Source organism: Giraffa tippelskirchi, chromosome 2 (genome assembly GCF_054371585.1).
Source record: "Giraffa tippelskirchi isolate mGirTip1 chromosome 2, T2T-mGirTip1v1.2.pri, whole genome shotgun sequence".
NCBI classification, from domain to species: Eukaryota; Metazoa; Chordata; class Mammalia; order Artiodactyla; family Giraffidae; genus Giraffa; species Giraffa tippelskirchi.
The window spans coordinates 162,031,634-162,054,662 of record NC_137276.1 but is presented as its reverse complement, the minus strand read 5'-3'; the positions used below and the strand labels follow the sequence as shown (position 1 = coordinate 162,054,662).

At 45.2% G+C, this 23,029-nt stretch overlaps 1 protein-coding gene and 1 long non-coding RNA gene across 13 annotated transcripts in view; one reads left to right on the top strand and one right to left on the bottom strand.

Moving 5' to 3' along the window:
* The window catches only part of TMEM44 (transmembrane protein 44), a 47,107-nt gene extending 26,560 nt beyond the window's left edge, over positions 1-20,547 (top strand). For 3 of the 12 annotated variants that reach the window (XM_081537979.1, XM_081537971.1, XM_081537968.1), the window contains one exon: positions 18,744-20,547. In XM_081537979.1, the coding sequence (XP_081394105.1) occupies positions 18,744-18,752 (9 nt within the window). In that variant the 3' untranslated portion in view covers positions 18,753-20,547. Of the gene's footprint in view, positions 1-11,469; positions 11,503-11,715; positions 11,993-14,034; positions 15,907-18,743 lie in introns of those variants that run through there. The other 9 variants (XM_081537978.1, XM_081537972.1, XM_081537970.1 and 6 more) reach the window with 6 other exon arrangements.
* On the bottom strand, positions 15,671-17,940 carry LOC145525033 (uncharacterized). Its single transcript, XR_014068028.1, has 3 exons — positions 17,855-17,940; positions 17,167-17,309; positions 15,671-16,045 (listed from the first exon to the last, which is right to left on the bottom strand). It is a non-coding gene; the product is annotated as an uncharacterized LOC145525033 (long non-coding RNA).
* Positions 20,548-23,029: the final 2,482 nt, after the last annotated feature.

Genomic DNA, 23,029 nt, shown 5'->3' with positions numbered 1-23,029 from the left:
TCTTTTGATGTTTAAATGCCTTTTTATGACTTGATGATAGTAGGAAGTGGTTAGTTGCTGCTGAGGTTTTGGTTTTGGTCCTAGTGGCCTTATTTGGCAAAGTAATGAGCCAGAGGTCCCGAGTCAGTCCCCCATATTTGCTGAACTCATAGTGAACCTTGAAATCTGAAAGACTTAGAGCCTGTGATTTTCAGGGGTAGAGTCCAGATCCTGTGGTGGGGGTCCAGGCCATGCACACCTGCTCTGGCCTTGTGCCCCTTCCTCGCCCTCACCTACATGTCCTCCTTGGCCATGGACTGCTCCCTCGTCCCCAGGGTTCTGGACCTTTCTTCCTGGGTTTTCTCTGGCCCAGTTTCCACATGTCAGAATCATACCCAGATACCACCTACTCCCCCACCCCACACACACCCCAGGGATTAAAGCCTCCTTCTCTTGGGTGACCACAGCCCATACATCTCTTACACCCCTTCTGTTGTGTGCCATGTGGCCTGGAGGGCTGCAGGGACTGTCTCCCCCGCCAGGCTGTGCACAAGCTTTTAGGTCTGGAGGCCTGGGCTGCCCTCATCTTTATCTCTCAGTCCTGGAGCAAACACAGCTGGTCCCTGAGAGCTGGGTTTTGAGGGAGAGATTCTATTTCAGACCAGGGACCATTCAGGGTCTGTGTATCCCCAAGTCCTGCATTTGATGCTGTTTGATTCTTGGGTTTGGTCTCAGAGTGGGCAGGACACCCAAGGTGCATGGCTTGGCGGACGGGAGCCAGCAGTCCAGGCTGAGTCCAAGGTCTAGGGAGAAAGGGAGCCTGAATGCAGAATGTGTTCAGTGAGGGGAAGGGACAGTGGGGTTGGTGAGACGGGGAGGGGGAGGAGGGAGGGGGAGGGGAGGAAGCTACACTCACTCTCACTCTGTGGAAATCCTAACTGAGGTCAGGATTGGACCGTGACCTTGAAAAATTTGCAAATTTGTCTCTGACTGTTTTGGGCCATTTCTGTGTTTTGCAGCCCTTTTCCTTCCTCTCCTCTATTCTCTCTCTTTTTAGACATTTATTTGCTTAACTATGTAAATTCCAAGGGGATGGGATCACACTCATAAGTGAGGCAAGTGGAAATGAGTACATTTGCCCTTGTTAAACAAGGAATATATTTTTAGAAGCTCAGCTGCCCTTCCCCCCCAGAACCCCTGCCTTCCCCCAGCACAGTCCTCCTGCTTCATTACCTGAAACACACGTACACAACACATGGCAAAGCCCTGAGTCCTGAATAACTGAGAAGCTCACTAGACATAGACACTGCAGGTCAAACGGGATTATACATCCGCCACTACAGACTGTTGAATATGTGAGCAGGAGACAGTGTAGCTTGTCAGATGTGTAACCTTTCAGGTCTTCTGGTAATCTGTATGTTCTCTTCTTAAAAGTAAAATGTGTTTATTGTAGAAATTTTGGAAGATGTTCAGTTCAGTTCAGTCACTCAGTCGTGTCCGACTCTTTGCGACCCCATGGACTGCAACAGGCTAGGCTGGCCTCCCTGTCCATCACCAGCTCCTGCAGTTTACTCAAACTCATGTCCATCGAGTCAGTGGTGCCATCCAATCATCTCATCCTCTGTCGTCCCCTTCTCCTCCCGCCTTCAATCTTCCCCAGCATCAGACTCTTTTCAAATGAGTCAGTTCTTCACATCAGGTGGCCAAAGTATTGGAGTTTCAGCTTCAGCATCAGTCCTTCCAATGAATATTCAGGACTGATTTCCTTTAGGATGGACTGGTTGGATCTCCTCGCAGTCCAAGGGACTCTCAAGAGTCTTCTCCAGCACCACAATTCAAAAGCATCAATTCTTCAGTGCTCAGCTTTCTTTATAGTCCAACTCTCACATACATACATGACTACTGGAAAAACCATAGCTTTGACTAGACTGACCTTTGTTGACAAAGTAATGTCTCTGCTTTTTAATATCCTATCTAAGTTGGTCATAGCTTTCCTTTCAAGGAGCAAGTACCTTTTAATTTCATGGCTGCAGTCACCATCTGCAGTGATTTTGGAGCCCCAAAAATAAAGTCTGTCACTGTTTCCATTGTTTCCCCATCTATTTGCCATGAGGTGATAGGACCAGATGCCATGATCTTAGTTTTCTGAATGTTGAGTTTTAAGCCAACTTTTTCACTCTCCACTTTCACTTTCATCAAGAGGCTCTTTAGTTCTTCTTTGATTTCTGCCATAAGGGTGGTGTCATCTGCATATCTGAGGTTATTGATATATCTCCTGGCAATCTTGATTCCAGCTTGTGCTTCTTCCAGCCTAGCGTTTCTCACGATGTACTCTGCATATAAGTTAAATAAGCAGGGTGACAACACACAGCCTTGACATACTCCTTTCCCAGTTTGGAACCAGTCTGTTGTTCCATGTCCAGTTCTAACTGTTGCTTCTTGACCTGCATACAGATTTCTCAGGAGGCAGGTCAGGTGATCTGGTATTCCCATCTGTTCCAAGAATTTTCCACAGTTTGTTGTGATCCACACAGTCAAAGGCTTTGGCATAGTCAATAAAGCAGAAGTAGATGTTTTTCTGAAACTCTCTTGCTTTTTTGATGATCCAACGGATGTTGGCAATTTGATCTCTGGTTCTTCTGCCTTTTCTAAATCCAGCTTGAACATCTGGAAGTTCATGGTTCATGTACTGTTGAAACCTGGCTTAGAGAATATTGAGCATTTCTTTGCTAGTGTGTGAGATGAGTGCAATTGTACAGTAGTTTGAGCATTCTTTGACATTGCCTTTCTTTGGGATTGGAATGAAAACTGACCTTTTCCAATCCTATGGCCACTGCTGAGTTTTCCAAATTTGGAAGCTGTAATGATGAAAATTAAGCTGCAAGCCTGTCAATCAACTAGCAGCAGCTTAGGGTGGTGGGACGGGGTGGTCTCCCTGGCTTTTCAGAGCAGTATTTCTTAAAGATTCTGGATCCTTGATGGTTGAAGGAGAGCAAGACAGTATTTTACTTGATGAGTGTAATGCCACATTCACCCACCTGTTCCATCACTCACTTATTCAGCAAACATGTTCTGAGGGGGACGGGATTTGAAAGAAAACCTTATGAGATCAGGTGAGCTGGCCTGACCCACCTCACCGAGTGGGAGACCCTTGGTAGATTGGCCACAGCATGCTTGTGAACTTACTCCTCCAGACCACACATCAAAGGGACTGAGGCCTGCGGTCAGATGCTGGGCCCCAGGTCGCCACTTCCTCTGGTTTGCAGCCTCTCTTGCTCCCAGCATTGCACAGTTCAAATGTTTTGTAACGCTGGGCTGCAGCACCCGGGGCCTCTGTCCCTACTCTCTGGCCACAGTGGGCATCCACGCCCTTGACCTCCTCTCATTGTCTGTATCTGTTGCCAACCAGCTGGGCTTCTGCCTGACCCTCAGGTACATAAGGGAACGTTTGTGCATCCCACTTTGAGGCCCTGGAGCCACTCTGTGTCGCTAAGGTGATGTGTTTACCTCCTATGTGGTCTTTGGCGTTTACAGTTTTGTGACTTAACTCTCAGAGGGTGGCTTTGTGGCTGTTCGGCACAGACTGAGGGATTTGAAGACCTACTTCCTGCCATGCTGGGGGAGGTGGAGAGAAGAATGGCCCCTCAATACAACATACACTATATCTGCATCACTTAGCTCACTAAGCATTTTAAGAACATTGCTCACAGTGACTGAGGTTGTGTCATGAGCCACCCGCGGTATGTTCTATGCTTTACAAACACTGTTTGGTGTAATCCTTCTAACAGCCCGAGGCAAGGACCTTTAAATATTTGTCTCCCAGAAGAGAAAACTGGGGTGAAGTGAGTTTAAGTAACATGCCCAAGAAAACATCATCACCATCATCATAGTTATAATTGGCAGATCTGGGGATCTGAACCTGGCTCAGAAGTCTGGCTCAGAAACCCTGTCATTACCCACTATACCCCACTGCCTCAGCAGGAACTCCCCAGGGCGGTTGGCAGGACCGAGTCTATTATCTATCGTCCCCATCTTACAGATGAAAAACTCTCCATAGGACTCTCTCCGCTCACTTGTGCTCTGCCTTTGTTCTCAGGCAAGGCCCTGTCTAACAGACAGGGTGAAACATTGGGATTTACAAGGAATTCCAGCGATGCAGAACACACAAGAGAAGGGAGGGATCAGACAGATAAGATGTGGAAACTTGCCTGGAGGGAGAATTGGGTCTTTTTCACTGATCCTCGAAGTGTGCACCAGCTGGGCTGGTCAGGGCACCGGATGAATGGCGACAGAGCCTGAGTGTGCCCCATGACTCTGGAGAGGTCATTTGTGTGGGCTGCATGGATTTCTGCGTGTCTCCACAAGAGAGGACACACTCCACGGGGACTGCGCCCACTCACTCCCTCAGCCATTAAAGGTGAGGTAGCCCCACTCCTAGCACAGCCGTCCGAGGGCATCCTGAGCACCTGTGGAGGAGGGGTCAGCAGCCGCAGTCTGTGGCTGGGGGGCCAGGCCCACAGGGAGCAGGACTTTCCAGCCAGCCTCCTCACTTGCCAGGACAGCGGCCAGCCCCTACTTCATGAGTGCAGGGTCGCCCTCGTGTTGAGACTACCCCTGTGCTCTCCCCCGCTAGCCTCTGGGATGCAAGAAAAGACTGAGTCCCTCTTGGGGAGGAAGGAGCACTTAGTCGTTTTTTTTCCTTCTGTGCTTCCCAGCTATGCTGTCAACCTGCTGTAAGAAGCTTTGTAGGAATTCTGCAAGGGGGCTGTTTCTGTCAATGAAAGAAAGTCTGCATGTTGAGAATGACTGGCTAGAGCCAGCACAGAGTGTGTGTGTGTGTGTGTGTGTGTACAGAGCCAAACACCAGATATCAGATGGCTGTCTGAAGAGGCTCCAGTCCCAGCCCCCGTGTCCTGCTAATTCTGTGCCTGAGGCTCTTGACAACCTTGACAACAAGCACTGCTTGTTCCAGACCCTGCTTCCAGCACCCACAGGTCAGGACAGAGGCCTCTGATGTTTGCCGTTCTTAAAGCCACAACATTCTTTTAAGGAAAAAACAATTAGTTAATAAAAAAGAACACACACATCATCCCTGGTGGCTCAGACAGTAAAGAATCTGGCTGCAATGTGGGAGACCCGGGTTCTATTCCCAGGTTGGGAAGATCCCCTGGAGGAGGGCATGACAACCCACTCCAGTATTCTTGCCTGGAGAATCCCATGGACAGAGGAGCCTGGCGGGCTACAGTCCATGGGGTCGCAAAGAGTCAAATATGACAGAGACTAACACACCCATACACACTGACTCTAAAAGTCCTAGTTTTAAAAGAAAATACATGTAAGTATGAAGAAAGAGGCCGGAACATTCCAATAGGCCCCAAAGGCTAGAAATCAAGTTCAGGGTGTGGTATCTGCCCTGCCCAGATCTGTGCGCCCCTATGTGCTCTGTAGCCAGGAGAGATGGTAGTCTGGAAATATGTGGAAAGTCAGCTGGTTCCCCCAGGGGTGAGGAAAGACTCTCCACTGGGCTCCGAGGGCAGCAGGGCTGAGCAGAAGAGAGGGCGCTGAGCAGGGGTGGGGCTTGTTAGGCTCTCACCTGCCTGGTGGCCATGCTTCTGCACTGGACTCCTTGGGTTTGAATTTCTCCCTTTGTAAACAAGAATCAGGAGACCTGCCCTGCCTACATTACAGAGAGTGTGAGGATCACATGGGGGTGCTGCTGGGGCTCTGCAAGCCTGTCGATGATTCTAGATGCGGTGCGGTGGACAGCAGGCTGCAGGTGGGCTGGACACCCACGCTGGCCCTGAGAGTCCCTGAGCCAGGTTCATTTTTCTAAACTTGCTCTGTAAGTGAAGATAATGAGCTCAGGGAGCTGGTGAGGCTCTGACAAAGCACTGTTCCCACAGATGCTCAGCTTTGGACCAGGTCATCTTTCAGGTCCCACTTAGCAAGTGACTCTAGGTGTGAAAGTGTATGGCTCGGGGAGGTAGGCGGAGGTTAGTTACACTGAGTCAGTTCTTTGGTTCTGAGCAGCACATGAATAGCAAAATTTTTTCCAAAAACCCCACAAATATACAATGTTATATGTCAGCTATATCTCATATTTTAAAGGGTAAAAAAGATTTTTAAAGAATCAGGAATAAGAACCAAGGTTGCCAGGGCCAAGGTTGCCTAGTGGTCCTAGAGTTTGGCTTAAATACAGTATTTGTAAATCCCTGTGACTGGAGTGGAAAGGGCCTTCTTCCCAACCCCTGCTGCTCATCATTGTGATACACATGGCTGATCCATCTCGACCCTTCATGCCAACCTTGGCATGTCCCTGCAGTGAAACTGTCATCTTTATCAAGGAAACCATGGGTCAGAACTTCTCTCTCACTGATCCAGGTCACCAGGGGCCTTGCACATAGCACTCCATGGCTTGTGACCCATTTTCCTATCTCACATCCCATTTTACTCTCTTCAGATCAGGAAGGAAGAGCTGAGTAGGAAGTTTGAGCTGGTCAGTTTAGTCGCTCAGTCATGTCCGACTCTTTGCAACCCCATGGACTGCAGCACCAGGCTTCCCTGTCCATCACCAACTCCCGGAGCTTGCTCAAACTCATGTCCATCGAGTTAGTGATGCCATCCAACCATCTCATCCTCTGTCGTCCCCTTCTCCTCCCACCTTCAACCTTTCCCAGCATCAGGGCCTTTTCCAATGAGTCAGTTCTTTGCATCATGTGGCCAAAATACTGGCGTTTCAGCTTCAGCATCAGTCCTTCCAGTGAACACTCAGGACTGATCTCCTTTAGGATGGACTGGTTGGATCTTCTTGCAGTCCAAGGGACTCTCAAGAGACCATCTTCACCGTCCAACTCTCACATCCATACATGACCACTGGAAAAACCATAGCCTTGACTAGACGGACCTTTGTTGGCAAAGTAATGTCTCTGCTTTTTAATATCCTATCTAGGTTGGTCATAGCTTTTCTTCCAAGGAGCAAGTGCCTTTTAATTTCATGGCTGCAGTCACCATCTGCAGTGATTTTGGAGCCCAAAAAAATAAAGTCTGTCACTGTTTCCATTGTTTCCCCATCTATTTGGCATGATGTGATGGGACCAGATGCCATGATCTTAGTTTTCTGAATGTTGAGTTTTAAGCCATCTTTTTCACTCTCCTCTTTCACTTTCATCAAGAGGCTCTTTAGTTCTTCTTCTCTCTCTGCCATAAGGGTAGTGTCATCTGCATATCTGAGATTATTGATATTTCTCCCGGCCATCTTGATTCCAGCTTGTACTTCATCCAGCCTGGCATTTCTCATGATGTACTCTGCATGTAAGTTAAATAAGCAGGGTGATAATACACAGCTTTGACGTACTCCTTTCCAATTCTGGAACCAGTCTGTTGTTTCATGTCCAGTTCTGTTGCTTCTTGACCTGCATACAGATTTCTCAGGAGGCAGGTCAGGTAATCTGGTATTCCCATCTCTTCAAGAATTTTCCAGTTTTTTGTGATCCATACAGTCAAAGGCTTTGGCATAGTCAATAAAGCAGAAGTAGATGTTTTTCTGGAACTCTCTTGCTTTTTTGATGCTCCAACAGATGTTGGCAATTTGATCTCTGGTTCTTCTGCCTTTTCTAAATCCAGCTTGAACATCTGGAAGTTCATGGTTCATGTACTGTTCAAGCCTGGCTTGGAGAATTTGAGCATTACTTTGCTAGTGTGTGAGATGAGTGCAATTGTGCGGTAGTTTGAGCATTCTTTGGCATTGCCTTTCTTTGGAATTGGAATGAAAACTGACCTTTTCCAGTCCTGTGGCCACTGCTGAGGCTTCCAAATTTGCTGGCATACTGAGTGCAGCACTTTCACAGCATCATCCTTTAGGATTTGAAATAGCTCAACTGGAATTCTATCACCTCTACCAGCTTTGTAGTGATGCTTCCAAAGGCCCACTTGACTTTGCATTCCAGGATGTCTGGCTCTAGGTGAGTGATCACACCATCGTGAGTATCTCGGTCATGAAGGTCTTTTTTTGTATAGTTTTTCTGTGTATTCATGCCACCTCTTCTTAATCTCTTCCACTTCTGTTAGGTCCCTACCATTTCTGTCCTTTATTGTGCCCATCTTTACATGAAATGTTCCCTTGGTATCTCTAATTTTCTTGAAGAGATCTCTAGTTTTTCCCATTCTATTGTTTTCCTCTATTTCTTTGCACTGATCACTGAGGAAGGCTTTCTTATCTCTCCTTGCTATTCTTTGGAACTCTGCATTCAAAATGGGTATATCTTTCCTTTTCTCCTTTACCTTTAGCTTCTCTTCTTTTCTCAGCTATTTGTAAGGCCTCCTCAGACAACCATTTTGCCTTTTTGTATTTCTTTTTCTTGGGGATGGTCTTGATCACTGTACAGTGTCACAAACTTCTATCCATAGTTCTTCAGGCACTCTGTCTATCAGACCTAATCCCTTGAATCTATGTGTCACTTCCACTGTAGAATCGTAAGGTAGAGAGGTAGAGAGCTGGTAGAGAGGTGGAAAGAAAGTATGAGAGGTAAAACCATGTTTGATCCCAAGTTAAGTGCTACAGAACTGCTTAATTACTTAAAGAAATAGGAAGGATGAGATATTGAAGTGTACGGTGGAGGGTTTAAAAGCCTGAGAGGTGCGAGGAAAATAAAGAAGGAAATCTACTTAATGAAATCTAAGACTGAACTGTAGCTGGTGTGTATCTGGCGAGTCTCAAAACTTTATGATCAGAAAAAACCAAAGAAAACCTTTATAATGGGTCCTGAGTTGAGTAGCATTTCACCACCCCGGTCTTGGGGAACTCTCTTTTCCCTAAATGTAAGGAGGGAGTTGGACAGATGGTCTCTGGGGGCCCATTCAGCTGCCAGTCTGGGATGTGACTCTCCTGAGTGGCTGAGATACACCTCAGAGTCTTCAGGAACAAAGAAGTTAGCACGTGACCTGGGGGCAGGTTTCAGAACACAAAAATGTGTACTTTTAGCAATGAGGTGAATTGAAATACTGTGTGCTGTGGTTCATGAAAGTGATGGAATTGTGGTCCTAAAGACAATTTAAGGGTATATAGAAATGCGTATTCTGTGTTAAGTGAGAAAGGCAATTTGCATAATTTGATTTGTGTGTGTGTGTTTCAGAGGGCTGTTTCTTCATTAACTCATACAGGCTCTCTTTCAGGGATAGAATTATGAGCAGTCGTCAGTTTGGTTTTTTAAAAAGTTTCTATACAAAAATGAACAAATTTTGCTCCTGAAACAGGGAAAAGACTACAAAAATGTTAGTTATTTTCACTTTTTTTGTAAGGGGTGAAGAGAGACCTCAGTTAAAAAGATTTGGATTAATCGTACTCCTTAGGGACATTCTCATTGGTTTAGAAAGGAACTTGAAAAATAAATCCTGGCTAGCACTTCCTGTAGAGGGCACTCTTCTGAAATTTTAGGTTGCTGAAGATTTTGGAAAGGAGGTTTGCAAGTTTCATTTCAAACCTAGTTGTTGAAGAACTCCAGCTTCTTTATTTGTTTGCTTATTTGTTTGCTTGTCTTTAAATACACTTCTTCTTGGGAATAATTTTAGATTTACAGAAAAGTTACAAAGGTAGTACAGAGAGTTCTTGTTTACCTTCACTCAATTCCCCCTAAGATTAACACATTGCCACCACCATGCTGCATGTGTCAGAACTGAGAAATTAACATTATTACGGTAGTACATTACTGTTAACTAAAGTACAAACTTTATTTGAATTACACCAGTTTTTCCATTAAAATTCTTATTCTGTTCCAGAATATAATCCAATATATCACACTGGATTTAGTTATTTTTTTAAAACAAACCACAAAACTCATTGTGGTAATCACACATCACTGATTATATTTTACATGAACATCGCTATTTTCTAAAGAAAGATGAAGGTTACCATTCTTTCTTTCACCTCTCCTTTTGTTTCCATTACTTTTGCAGAAGTTATGTTACTTTTTCAATCCCTATGTTGTCATCAACATTTCCGTTTTTTGCAGCTTATGGGGAACCATCATTTTTAGTAATTTTGTATCTTCTCCAATTAATCTTTTTTTTTTTTTCAGTTTATGTTCCCTCCAGCAGGATGTCATTAAAAAATAAATGCTGTGGAATTATAACAATTTTGTTAGGTATACTAATGGCATTGTGCATAGGAGTTTTTGAAGTCCTTATCTATAAGATACATACTGAAGTATTTACAGATGACATTATTTACTTTAAAATATTTCAGCAAATGAAAACTTGGGGGAGCTAGAACAAATAAGGAGGATGTGTCCATGGGTGTTACTGTTTTACTTTTGTGTATGATTGAAAATCTTATAATTAAAAAGTTGTTCAAAAGAAAAAGGCGTGGTACAGCTGAAGTCAGTGGTGACTCAAGTTTTTGAAGTACATTCTGTCCTCCTGCAAAAACGGGGAAGGACTTCATGGGGGAGGATGGGAAGGCGGGGGAAGAGGGAGGAACTGGGGAGAAGACTGTCAGGCTTCATTTCTGCCTCGCCCACCCCCATATCCTGCCCTCTCTCCTGCTGGGACCACCACATCCTGCCCAGTGAGGGGTAGGGAGCTTGTGTGGGGGCACTGACCAAGAACCCAGCTTTGGTGCTCCTTCCCTACCCTCCTCAGAGTCAAGGTGGGGTCTCTGCCCTTTGCCCCGGTCCTGCCAGGTGCCCTGGGTGTGAGCTTGGGGCAGAGCTCTGCCAGCACAGCCTGGGACACCTCTCTGCCTGACTGTGCCCCTTCCTCCAGCTCTGGCCCAGAGTGGAACTCCACCCCCACCCCCCCACCACACACACACACACACACACACAGCAGAGCCCCATCTCTGGGCTAGCAGTTATCAGCAGACAAATAGAGGGGTTCAGTAAAGTTTTTATAATCTTAATTCAGATAACACAGCCACACACACACACACACAAACACACATGTCCCGGGCACTGCAGGAGGTGCCAGAGGAATGAGAACAGATGGCAATGTTACCCTTTAAGAACCTGAATCAGATATATTTGAGGCTTGGGGTGGAACCAACTGTATAGTAAAGGCTGATTAAAAATGAATCTTGGCTGGTAGCAAATACCCCATAGTTTCAAGGTGAAGATTTTATTTGCATCTCTCTTTCTTAGTTTTATGGTTTCGAGTTGACTCATCTCAGCCATGTGGTTAATAAATGGAATCTTCATTGTTATGTCTAATAATAATAAGTCCTAATAATAGTAATTAAAAAATCTGTATAGATGATAATCTTTTTCAAGCCCTTCATAATTATCACAATTATCCTAGTGACCATTTAACTAAATTGGAACTGCTACTAGCTGCTGCCTTCTTGCTTGCTGAAGTCAGCTGTTCCTTTGCCTCCAGCCCAGTGGAGGGCCAGGCTCCTGGCTCGTGGAGCTGACATGCTGGCGCTGATCTCTGCTCTGCTTAGTGATGGTGGCAAACTCGATTCAACACTTTGTTTCTTTATCTCTTTTTATTCTGCAGCAGAAGTATTGGGAAGCCCTAATCTCGGAGCAGGTATGGACAATTGTGCTCTCTCTTTATTCCAGAAGGGACTTCCTGTGGCTTGATTTCAGTTCCTGTTTTTGTGAGCCCCTCTTAGATGGCTGGACCCATGCCAAATTCCTCTAGGGGAAAAGAAATCTGAAAATAAGAGGAGAGTCTGAAAGTTGAGGTTCTTTCCAGGCTCTTTCAGTTCAGAGTTCTTTCTGCTTTGTCCAAACCATCTAGTGGGGACTCAGAGAAGATGCATGACCCAAGGAAGAAATGTGCTTGGAACAAGAGTCTCTCCTTAATGGCAATGGTGCTGGGAGTGACTGTGAGAGCAGAGATCAACATCCCCCCCCTGTTGTCACTTGGAGACCTTGGACAGCTGGCTCCTGTCTCCCTGCCATCCTCGCCTCCAAGCAACAAATGAGCACATGATTCATGACAGCCACCTGTGCCTGTCACGCCCCAGGATTTTTTTTGTTTTTATGATAAGAGAGTAGATTATCTTTTGCGCAAATTCTCTGAATGCCTGGATTCCGGTGATGTTTTTATTACTTACAATGACATTTAAAAACACATTATTCTGGGAATTCAGAGGGAAGAGATTTAAAATGTTTTTGAAGGTGTTAACCCAGTTTAAAGAGTGCATCTCATCAGAGTTTCTGTTTCCTGGCAGCTGAACTGGTCAGGAGTAGCAAGGATAACTCTTAAGAAGACATTTTAGGAGCTGGAGCAGTGGTTCTGATACATCAGGGTGGCTAAGAATCACCCTAGGAGCTTGGTCAAATGCTAAGCCTTAGACCCCAAACTACAGGTGGGGCCAAGGGAGCCTTTTTAATAAGCACCCTGGGCCCTCCTGGTGAGGCTGGTCCAAAACCAGATCTAGCACATGGGTCTCCCCTTGAAAATAGAATTCACCCAGAAGCACACTGTCCATTCTCAGAGAACGGACCAGGCCCCTGCTTCCACTGCTAGGCAACTGGGTCTTGGAGGCTGAGGGGCCAGGGAGCTCTTTTACTTGGGATCTCTGATAACGTCTGGAAGGGATTTGCTTAGAGATATCCCCCCAAGTCTGCAACCACAGGTAGATAAGAAACCGGCACCGGAAGGGCCTGACACAGCCCCAGACAGAGATGAGGGGCTGAGCTGCACCAAGCAGATCAGCTTAGGCCCTCACCAGCAGGGTGACTGGGAGATGAAGTGGTCATTTTAATGCAATGCTGTTTCTTGTGGCCAAGTAGTAAAATCAATTCAGTTATTATCAGTAAATCACGAATTAAATTGGACTCTTTCTGTTCAGAGCTACAATCTGTGTTTTATAACTGGCAGACTTCAGGCATTGTCTGTCAAGTGACTCAGGGAGCCTTGAGGACCTTGTCTTGACCTTCTAAGGACTGGATTGTTTGATTCATGTTTGAGCAGCTGAAGGAGCATTTTTCTTGAGTGCATATCTACGCCTGGCTCTATTTTCTTGCCCAAATAGATTGTCTGGCCTGGGCTGACACATCCTATGTGGCCTTTGCTTGTTGTTTCCTGGGTCTTTTGATACCTTCAAATGTAACCTTGTGACTCAGAATCACCAGTCATAGAAACTCAGAAATGAGAGCTCATATTATCTAGTTCCTGATTCAGACTCCCAGTGCACACATGGAGAAAATAAGACCCACAGAAGAGAATTGAGCCTGACCCCCACATACCTCTGTGGCTGGAATCAGTAAGGATTCCCTTGCTCTTGGCCCGCATGCAGAGCTCTCTCTCTTATCCATCCTGTTAGAACAATAGGAAGACTTTGCGTACAGCTTCATCAGTACTTGTGTGCTCACCTGTTTTTTTTTTTAACCTTTTACTCCTACTCCTACAAATTTCAGTCTCCCATACTTGTCTGAGTCAGAGTGGTGAAATATGCACTGGCAGTGACCACCACTCTGGATTAGGTTTTAAGTGTTTGTTTTTGACGAGTCGGCTGACCTCAAGTTCAGAAGAAGCACCATATGGGGGGTGGGGGGCAAGGGCAAACTAGTGCCCTACTCTTAAGGGGCTCTGTTATCTACCTGAGGACAAGGTAGACACTCAGGCAAAGGGCAGGACTTCCCATGATCAGCCGCAAACCAGTAATACAAGCAGTACAGAGAAGAGGGTAAGAGCTCAGTGAGTGTCAGGGTAGGCTTCTTGGAGGAGGAGAAACTTACCTGGGCCATAAAGAATGGGTTGAGTTTTCCTGGTCTTTTCTGGGAATGAGTCTGTCATAGAGATGGAAATTCTCAGGATAAAGGGAACATGCCTCAGGCTCACTAGAGAAGGACTTGGTGAAGACAGGGGGGAACAGAGAACGGGAGGGGAAGTAGGACTGATCTATTAGCTGTCCATTAATTCCTTGATTTAAAGTTACACTTGCCCTGTTAGGTCCTAGAATCACAGGCCTGGTTAACCTGTCCTTATCTGCATGTTCTTGTCTGTGCCCGGCCCCTGAGAACCAGGACTGGAGCTGTTGTTGGGGGAACTGTAAGAGACAGGATGGGTCCAGTCCACCAAGGTACCTCCTGTGTCTTCTTTCCACAGTGGGATCCTGAAGATGTAAACCTTGGAGGGAACAAAGACAGCATGGAGACACTCAGATCACAGGTACACAGGTGGTCTGTGAAGCCAGTGGACTTGCCCTCTGATGAGTAACACTTTCTGGAGCCAACTCAGCAGCTCAGAGCCCAAGGTCAAGCATCTGTCAGGAACTGAGCAAGGATCAACCTGCAGGAACAGCCGTGGTAGGAATTAAGCTTCTGCCAAGGCCGCCCATGAAACTGAGGAACCAGGAGCTGTCATGGAGCTTGGCTGGTCTGCACTACGGCTCAGAATGGAGCTACGACTTTGGACCCAGTGGACAGACTTGAACATACCCAAAGTTTGTTCCAAAAATCTGCAGTTTGTCACAAACCACTCGTGCTTTGACATATAATCTAAAGGACTTTGGGCCCTCTTTTCCTTTTCCCTTTGGAGTCAACCATACTCTGAATACCTGCTGTGAATTAGTTCATCTAACAAGCAGCTAATATGTTTGGATCTCAGTAAAGCCCCATTCTGCAAGACCTGGCTAAGCCTAGCAAGCGGTGGGCCCACATTCTGGGTGACTAGGACACAGTGACAAGTTCTGATGGGACCTGGCTACTGCCTTCCAGTAACCCACTAGAGTTTTCTGCTAAAAGTTGAGAGAGGACTGTTTGATCAACCAAGTGTTTACAAGATCACTGGTATTGCAAAGGCAAGCAAAGCAAATTGCTCTAGGTACGAGGACTTGCTCCAATCTGGCAAAGTGTGTGCTGGAGCAGGGTCTGAAGGTGAAGGGGACTGTCTGCTTTAGAAGGTAGCTGAAAGCACGCAAAGGGTAAGAGCCATGGCCAGAGGTATTAAATTCAAGCACCGAAATCCCCTTGCAGGTTTATTTTGGAGCTAAGGTGGGAGGAACACTGGAATGACTAAATCCTGATTGAGAGAACTACAGTGTTTCACCATGGAGCTCAGGGATACATCTGAATCCCAGCACAGTCTCCAAAGTCAGCCACGAGGGGATCTGGGAGAAATGCCAAGAAACACAGCTCTGCTCCTGGCTGGCCCCTGGCAGCCTGTATGATTCAGCTGCAGCTGCCCAGTTGCTCCTAAGGGGTAGTGCAAGTCCCACCAGCATGAAAGAGGGGGTGCCTCAGGGAAGCAGTTTGGTTCCACAGGTCTCTGCATAGATTCTAATCAGTTCCCTGTGTGACCTGTGAACTAGAAGTGAACCTAAAGCCACCCTATTTATCCAGTTGCTTTGGACCCTGGTTGTCTTGTAACGGAGTTTGCTATAGTTGGTTTTGCTTTGTGATCTTAATCACTGAAGCTGAACTTTCATGGAAGAGGAAACTTTGAGTTGGGGGCGGGGGTAGGGGGATAGGAGAACATTCCAGAAGATGAAACCACACAGAGAATTGGAAGCAGGGAAGGGGGGAATCTAGCCAAGGAAAGAAGACTCTGAGGTAGCCAGAATGGGAGTAGAGAGAGGGTGAAGAGGCTGGAGAGGAACTGGGAGTTGGTACTTAATTCTACGGCTGACTGGTAGCTACTGGAAGATAGAATAGGAAGCTGACTGGCATGCCACAGCTGATTGGTCAGTTTTATATCCCTACAGCCACAACTTTTCAGGAAGCAGAAATGTACAGTCATGGATACAGTACCAACTTGGGAGATGTGTTTAATCTGATTGGTGACAAGAAAGAAAAATCGTTTATCTTTGGAAAAGTAAAAGGCATGGGAATAGGATGACATCTTTGGAGTTTGCCTTTAGCACATCCCCTCCCCGCAAGGGGAGACTGGCTTATGCTCCCAGAAATTGGTTGGATCCTGATGAGAATGTCCATTCATTCAATAACATCAAGTGATCTTGCTGGCTTTGACCAGCACAAATTGCTTGAGTCTAGATGTTGACCATCTCTTTAGATCCCACTGTCCCAGCCTCTTCCTTCACAAACCATTTCTTATTATCATTGTCCGAGCTTGTTTCAAAACAGACGCCCAAGTCTCTTCATCCAGAGTGAACCTTAAACTGAGAATTTTGGAAGCAAAGTTTGGCCTCATTGTTTAATGAGAACCTGCTTGTTATTCGAAGCTCTGTAACTCTGGAGCCTTTGTGAAGAAGTGCCAGCCTAAATGCCTTCCTCCTGATAAGAGGATTCTTGCCCTGGGCCTCTGTTGTACCTCCATCCCTAACTGTCAATCAGACCAGGATGATAATGGGAGTTAATTTCCCTGAAGATTCACTGCTGCTGCTGCTGCTAAGTCGCTTCAGTCGTGTCCGACTCTGTGCGACCCCATAGATGGCAGCCCACCAGGCTCCGCCATCCCTGGGATTCTCCAGGCAAGAATACTGGAGTGGGTTGCCATTTCCTTCTCCAGTGCATGAATGGGAAAAGTGAAAGTGAAGTCACTCAGTTGTGTCCGACTCTTAGCAACCCCATGGACTGTAGCCTACCAGGCTTCTCCGTCCATGGGATTTTCCAGGCAAGAGTACTGGAGTGGGGTGCCATTGCCAGACTCACAGAGCAGTGCAAAGTGGTTACCTACACTAGGGAGAAGCTGGGAACCAATTGTGTAATCCTCCTCTTCTGCCCATTCATCTGAACATAAGAGATGGTGTAAGGGTAGTAGTTGTGCTGCCTATTATCTGCATGGCTTGGAGCTTGTTACTTAAACTTGTGAACTCTTGGGGTAGACTGAGAATAATAGCTATCTAGAAATCATGTTGTGAAGAGTAAGTAATATATATGGAATGCATAACACTACTAACTCTACATGACTTAAAGTAGACATTGAAGAGGGATTAGTTTCCTTCCTCCCTGTAATTCCTGGCCACAAATATCCGGAAAGCCAGTTGGTAACCAAAGAATCACACCATCAGATGGAAGAAACTTCAGAGGAGTGAAGAGCCTGACAACAACCCCAATAAGTGATTAAAGTGGTTATCCGGCCCCTGCTTAAGCTACTAAAAAAAAAAAAAAATTCATGCATTTTAATCTCCCAAAGAAAGAAATCTGTGATTTAGGGAGAGCTGTATCAGTAAAATTTTCTTAAAATCTGTCTAGACCCTGAAGAACCAATCCCCTTATCTCCCCCAGTACTTCAGTATGATGAAGAGATGTATGAACAATCACCTGATGCCACACTCACATGTGATTGTTACAGTGGGGTATGAGCTCCCCCAGAGCCAGGAGAGGCCCTGGGGCAAGAAGCATGGCTGGGCTCCAATTCCTGGGTCTGCTTCAGTGAGATCCTTGTCAAGTCATTTTCCTTTCTCGTCACAATTTCCTCATCTGTAAAATGAAAGGACAAATTTCTGTCCTTTTTTCCCTTTTATGAATATGCCAATGAATTCTTTCCTACACAAGACTGACATCTTCATAAACTCTCAAGAAAGAGGCACTATCAAGAGAAATTTTAGATACACTTTAAAAATAGGTTTCATTATATAATATGCACTTCTCTCTGGATTTTACTATCCGTTTAAGATAAAATCCCCCTTGTATGAAGAGTCCAAGTTTTGCTGTAACAAGAGATCACAGCATATGACATTAAAAATGTTTGCAGTTTCCTTCCAGTACTGAAAAGTCTTAAATATGATATATGAATAATATTTTCCACAGTGACAGAAAAAGAACTCTGTATCAATCATTAAGAAAAAGAAAAGCTTTTCTTATGTGATTGCAGTAGGGCTAAGTCCCCCTGGGTCAGGGGCGCTCGCCCCCTTCTCACCCTCCACACTGCCTTAGTGGGGGAGTAAGTGGCCTCCACAAGTTGTGATGGGGAGAGAGGCCCCTAGTAGCACCATGAGAAGTGAATCCCAGCTCCTACTTGCTACCTTTCCCTTTGGGATTCTGCCAAACCCCAGCAGCCTGCGATCCATTCAAACCACCGCCCGCCGACTTCCGGGAAGAGAGCCTGTGCGGCTCGGCGCGTGCGCGCTGTGCAGCCACCGCCTCACGCGAGTCGCGAATCCTGCAGGTGCCGGCCCCTCGGGCCCAGCTGTGTGCGGGTTCCTACCTCACCGCCACCGCGCCCGGGCCTCAGGGGAACTGCAGAGGATGGCTCCTGGGGTGCATTTCACACCGCTTGTTTTGTAAGGGGATTATCACGAAATTACCGTTCTCAAAGTGTTTGAGATCGTTCAGCATCCTTTAGGGTGTACTATAGAGCAGATTCTGTTTTTAAATATATTTAAAATACGTTTGTTTGTTTTTTGAAAAATAGTGCAGGTACACGGTTTTTAAAAAGAGAATCAGATTGTAACAAAAAGCTTGTAAAGGAAAACATCAATGTCCTGCTCCTCCCCTCTGCCCGCAATGGTCCGCCCACCCACTCTTTATTTTTTTTTTTAAGACTGCTTTGTTTGTTCTAGCAGGTTTCTCCTTTAGGTTTGATTTCAAACGTGCTTTCCAGCCATAAGTTTCCAAGATTATACTGTTTTTGTTTTGTTTTTCTTGGCTAGATTATCTCCAACTTCCATGAAGTACAAGCTAGTGAGACACCACGGTGTGTTGAGAGCTGTTTGTCAAAACTGACTTTACATCCTGCTTGTTGCTGTGGAACCCTTCGTGCCAGGGCCCTTTCCTCTTGCTGTTTTTCCTGATCTAGCTTCCAGCCTCTAAGTCCTGCCCGCAACAGGTCGCATCTGCTCTCAGAGCAGCCTAGCTAGTCCCGCCTCTGCTCTGGACTTGACCTTGACCTTCATCCTTTTATCTCTCCTGCAGGTGTCCTAGAACTTGGAGCATCTCCAGTGCAAGTCTCAGAGATTTTCTAAACCCCCACTGGAAAAAGGGCTTTCCTATACTGCAACTGCCACTGTCTTTCCCAAGGACAGCCTGACCACGTGTGAGAAGAGCTATCCCATAGGCCTTTCCTTCTAACCAGCAAGTGCACTATGGAATACGTATGTCCTAAAGCTCTGGTGTGTGTGGTATCTGTTCAAATAATAGACTCTTAGGCTCCACCCCAGTGATTTCCTAGATCTGGACAGGGCCTGGGAATCTTTGAGGGTTTGTTTTTTGTTCATTTGTTTGTTTTTTTCAGCATTGAGGTATGTAGGATCTTAGTTCCCCAACCAGACATGGAGCCCCCTGCAAGGAAGTGCAGAGTCTTAACCACTGGACCACCAGGGAAGTCCCAGGGTCTGGGAATCTTTAACAAGCTCCTCAAGTGATCCTTTGAGAACATTGCCCTAAGGAAATTACTTGTAAAGCCTTTCTATTTGTGTGAGATGTTTTCATAAATGTATTTAGAATAGGCGCAAAAGTGATAAAGCCTCAAAATCCACTTGTTTGGAAAGATTAAACATTATACTTTCATGAACAAATGCTATTTTGGTATTAGACCTAGAAGACCACAGAGAAACAGATCTGAATTACCTTGAAATCATCTAGTTCAGTGCCTGAGTGGCTTGCTCATTCTCACAACTTGAATTCCCAGTTCTAACATGGAAAGAAAAATCTGCAGAAGACAATGTCAAGCAACAAAAGGAGAATCCAAGAGAGTGTGCCAATATTAGCAATTATTTTTAAAACATTGTTTACTGACAATATCAAAAGTCTTTTTGTGAGACTTTCTATGGTAAGGGGATTATGTGGATTCTTGTAGTAGTGGTTTCTTTACTGTAGAAGCAATTGAATACATTCCCCAGTTTAAAAATATTTCCCCCTAAATTCTCTTCCCTTTCAAGTTTGCAGCATAAACCTTTGGTTCCAAGAGAAACCCCTTGGCTCAAGCAGCTGCTGTAGTTCCAACTCGTTGTTGATCACATCCCTCAAGACCAAAGAACAATAAAGGGAGACCAGATAGCAATGATTCTCAAACCAGGGAAAACAGACAGGAGAGAGCCCCTGAGAAAATATGAAAGCCTAGTTGTTGTTTAAAAGCAAGGTAGGAAGACTAAAAGGACAGATTTTTTTTTTTTTGAGAGTTCTGTAGTATGGGCCCCCTGGTGGCTCAGATGGTAAAGAATCCACCTGCAATGCAGGAGATGTGGATTCAATCCCTGGGTCAGGAAGATCCCCTGGAGAAGAGAATGGCAACCCACTCCAGTATTCTTGCCTGGAAAATTCCATGGACAGAGGAGCCTGGTGAGCCACAGTATATGGGGTTGCAAAGAGTCGGACGGGACTGAGCGACTAACACTTTCACTTTCTTTAGTATGAATAAGAAAAGAGGCATATGAAAAAAATATATATGTATTAACATACATAAGTAACTGTCATGGATATATTTGTAAATGTTATGCTTTGTAATACGTTTTGGTGCTTCATTAACATTTAAAAAAATTTTATTGGAGTAGAGTTGATTTACAATGTTGTGTTAGTTTCAGTTATACAATAAAGTAAATCAGATTTACTTTCAGATTCCTTTTCAGAGTCTTTCCCCATAGGTTGTTACAGAATATTATAAACTTTAAAAATTCGTATTGTTTATCATATAATTATACAAAATAAACTGAATAAAGTTATGCTATATGCTCCCCCAAATAACATTTATGTGAACATTAGAAGAGGGGAAGCTTATAAGTAACTATGTATTGTGCATGTATTTTCATCTTGCTCTCTGTGTGGATGTAGAAATTATATTTTCATTATACTTTTCAGTATTTTATACCTTTTTCATAATGCGTATTTTCAGGGGGTTAAAAACAAAGTGATCCATCATAATAATATTTGACAGGCAAGGACCTCAATAATTGCTAAAAACTCATGAGAAGATATTCACAGGGTCACAAAGTACCTCTTGTGTATGAAAATTCAGTTAACAGTCAACCTAAGAAGAAAAAAATGGAATTTTATTTGAACCAAACTGAAGATTATAACCCAGGAAACAGACTCTCAGAAAGCTCTGAGAGCTGTTATTTCTGTTAGAAGTCAAAGGCACAGTCGTATACATTCTTAAGACAAAGGACAGTAAATACGTCAAAATGACATACTAATGTTTTACATAAAGTTCACCAAGGTTACGTAGTCCAAGTAAACTTGTGCAAAGTGGGCTTAAAGTCAGCACGACCCACTACAGAATTGGGAAAAAGTGCTGACCTTCAAGGAATTTATATGACACACTCTGCTAATTACTTTATTAATTACAAATGGAAATAGATTCCTTTACAATGATGAAATCTGCTTATTACTGTGGGGGTGATGTGAGGATATCACCTTAACCAGGACATGAAGTTCACATTACCAAGAATGAGGACATTGGAGCATGTGCTGCATATTAGCTAACATTATTATTTCATTTTCTTGAGAGTGATAATAGTATTATGGTTGTGTAGGAGAACCCCCTATTCTTCAGATAGACATGCCAGCTATTTAGGAGAGAAGCATCATGATTTGGCCACTTTGAAATGGTCAGACAAGAAAGAGTATGTATTGTTCAGCTATATATGAAAGGTAAAACAAACGTGATAAAATGGGGTCAACTGATGAATCCAGGTGAATAGTATAAGCATGTGCATCATATCATTCTTACAACTCTTCTGTAGGTTGGAAGTTTTTCAGAGTAAAATTTGAGGGCGAAAGTACAGTAGTGAAGACTCTCATAGTCAGCTTCACCAAGAGGTGGCTCTCCATCACCCTTGCCTGTAGAGGACCCTGAAATCCTAGGGCTTTGTGAAGGAAACTGCTGGATTACTAGGGACTGCTGTTCAAGCAGCTTCTCTGTGCAGCTGGCTTCTGAGCTGGCTGATTGTGGGATGATATCAGGCCATAAAGGGTGAACCGATTCCAGTTTATCTGGAGAAAAAAATACTGAGAGAAAAATAGGCCCTGTATCTTAGACAGCCCTGATAAGGCACCTCCATGGATATGAGTAATTGTCAGACCCAGGGGATGAACCAGGGCTGAGAAGACTGAACAATGGAAAGCCAGGAGCACGGTGACAAGGAAATTCTTCCCCTGAATTGCCTTTTCCTATTGAGATAAGATAGTATGCAATAAAGCGCCAGACTCAGAAGTGCTGCCACCAGTCCCAGTGGGAGTGGCTGGCACTGAGCCTGAGCGGCAGCACATGTGAGCCTGGTGCTGTCAGCACCTGGGTGGTCCCTCAAGGGCTTGCTCTGGCCTGCCGCATGCACGAGGGGCAGGCAAAGTCAGTGACCTCAGACCCTGAAGGCCTGGGGACAAGTCCTGATTCCACCACTCGCCAGCTCGGGGACTGATTCTTTTATTCTTGTTTGCACACACAGACACAAAAATATTTACTTTTCTCCCATCTGCCTTACTGATAGGTTGCAAAACCCGAAAACAAACCATGAAAGGGTTTTTCAACTCCCAAAGGCCATCGAACTGTCAGTCATTATCATGACTCCCTAAGCATGAAGCAATTTGTTTTGTAGCTTTCCCTCCTCTTCAGGCCAAACTCACCTGGATGTCTTTTAGACCCTGAGTACATTTTTTAAAATTTTGTCTTTAATTAGAAGATGATTGCTTTACAATGGTGTGCTGCTTTCCGCCGTACAACAATGTGAATCAGCTATATTCACATATCCCCTCCCTCCTGCACCTCCCTCCCACCCTTGAGTACATGTTTATTATGAGGTTGTATGAGTAAAACCTTTCAAACTTCTGAGGAAGCAGGATGGAGATGCTTTGAGATGCTCTAACTTCTCCGGAACAGGCAGAGAGTGGCTGAGAATGTTGCCCCTTTGATATACCGTCACTGGGAAATAGAGCCCCATAGGCAAGCCGTGATTCATCCACACTGTTCCGGCTGAGTCGCTGTCCCAGCTGAGCGAGCACGGGTGGCCCTCTGTCAGAGTGCCACACAGGAGGGCCCCCACTCAGTCCTGGATGTCAGCCTTGGTGTCTCAGGGGCAGTAGAGCAGAGGGGACAGAGTGGAAAGGGAGCCATGCCTTTGGCTGATCTTCAGGAGGAGAGGATTGAGCTGGTGCAAGGAAGAACTTGCCTTTGGTTCTGTCCCAGCTGCAGTGGAGGCAAGGAGTTCCCTGGTACTAAAGTTATCCCACACAGCTCCATCATCCCTCCTCTGAAGTGTTTTGGGGAA